The sequence below is a fragment of the Podarcis gaigeae genome, assembly GCF_964106915.1.
Source record: "Podarcis gaigeae genome assembly, chromosome: 1".
NCBI lineage: Eukaryota > Metazoa > Chordata > Lepidosauria > Squamata > Lacertidae > Podarcis > Podarcis gaigeae.
Genome location: NC_139678.1, coordinates 82210668 through 82212170, shown reverse-complemented (window position 1 = coordinate 82212170; position 1503 = coordinate 82210668). Strand labels below are relative to the sequence as shown.

The following is a 1503-nucleotide window of genomic DNA, read 5'->3' as shown; positions in this document are numbered from 1 at the left end:
TGGGTTGGGTACAGCTCATGCATGTTAAGTATTTTGTAGAGATCACATGACATTATCAGCACCAAAGTGCCCTTTAATTCAGATTTACTCTTTTTTGGGGGGAAATCTGATAAGTTAAAACAACAACAACAGACAATTGCCAACAACCTATTTGCAATATTGGAATGGTCCATTTGCATCATTAAGCCTCTGTCTGGAAGCACCCATCAAGATATTGCTCTAAGTTACCCAGAAGTTGCTTAGGCTGGCTGAGATAACACATGTTGGTCCTCCTCTGGGGCCTAGAAGTGATTTCTCCATGAAAGAGGTCAAGCATACTTGTGACCACCAGCCCACAATGCATGAAGTTTAGTGGCATTCAGATTCCCTTTGGAAGATTTGGTGTCTGATGACTTTCCTCAGGGCTACTTTCATCTCTCTGTTCCTCAGGCTGTATATGATGGGGTTAAGTAGCGGTGTACCCAGAGTGTACACCATTGATAGCATCTGGTCCTGCTTTGGAGAAAAGCTGGAGCTTGGACGCAGGTACATGAAGCTGCAGCAACCATACTGCAGGGCCACTACAGCTAAGTGGGAGGAGCAAGTGGAGATGGTTTTTCGGCGACTGTCTGCAGAATGGATCCGCAACACTGTAACAGCGATGAAAAGGTAAGAGGCGCAGATCAATATGAAGGGTACAGCAATGGCCGTAATCCCAGTGAGGAACACACCAACCTCATCGAGCTTGGTCTTGTTACTGGTGAGCTGTGATACAGGTGGCACATCGCAGAAGAAGTGTTCAATTCCATGCTCGCCACAGAAGGGGAGGTGGAAGACCAGCCACACCAGCATGAATGAAATCAAGAAACCAATCAGCAGGGAGGCAGCCACTAGCTGAATGCACAGCTGCTGCGTCATGATGAGGGTATAGTATAAGGGTTTGCAAATGGCCAGATAGCGGTCGTATGCCATGATGGCCAGTAAGAAGCAGTCGGCACTGCCCAGTCCAATGAAGAAGAACATCTGAGCACAGCAACCTCTAAAAGTGATGGACTTCCTCTCCTGCAAGCTGGTCAGCAGCATCTGTGGGACTACAGCTGCTGTGTAGCAGAGCTCAACCATAGAGAGATTCCCCAGGAAGAAGTACATGGGAGTGTGTAGGTGAGGGTTGCCCCAGATAGCTACCATAATGAGTACGTTACCTGTGATTATGGCTGCATAGATCACGCTGATGCCCAGGAAAAGTAAGATCTGACACTCTGGCTGGGTGGGGAAAGCCAACAGCATGAAGTCCAGCACTGCAGTGCAGTTCCCCTGGAGCATCCAACCGACTAGCTCCCGTTCTACAGAGTAATGAGGATGAAAAATAAGATAGCACCAGTGCTAATTAGAGAGCCTGGATGTATCTGATATTGAAAAATAGGCTCCAACAGGAAAGGAAACATACTACCTGGAAGAACATCAAGTCCACTGACTAATGAGAACATCAAGGCCAGGACTCAGGTGTTCATACCAAGCACAAAT

At 47.4% G+C, this 1503-nt stretch overlaps 1 protein-coding gene across 1 annotated transcript; it reads right to left on the bottom strand.

Moving 5' to 3' along the window:
• Nucleotides 1-348: 348 nt before the first annotated feature.
• LOC310852247 (olfactory receptor 10W1-like) lies at nucleotides 349-1302 on the bottom strand (the record flags this gene model as incomplete). Its single annotated transcript, XM_083755414.1, has 1 exon — nucleotides 349-1302. One exon carries the CDS (start codon nucleotides 1300-1302, stop codon nucleotides 349-351), a length of 954 nt encoding a protein of 317 aa, XP_083611540.1.
• Between the last annotated feature and the right edge of the window lie 201 nt (nucleotides 1303-1503).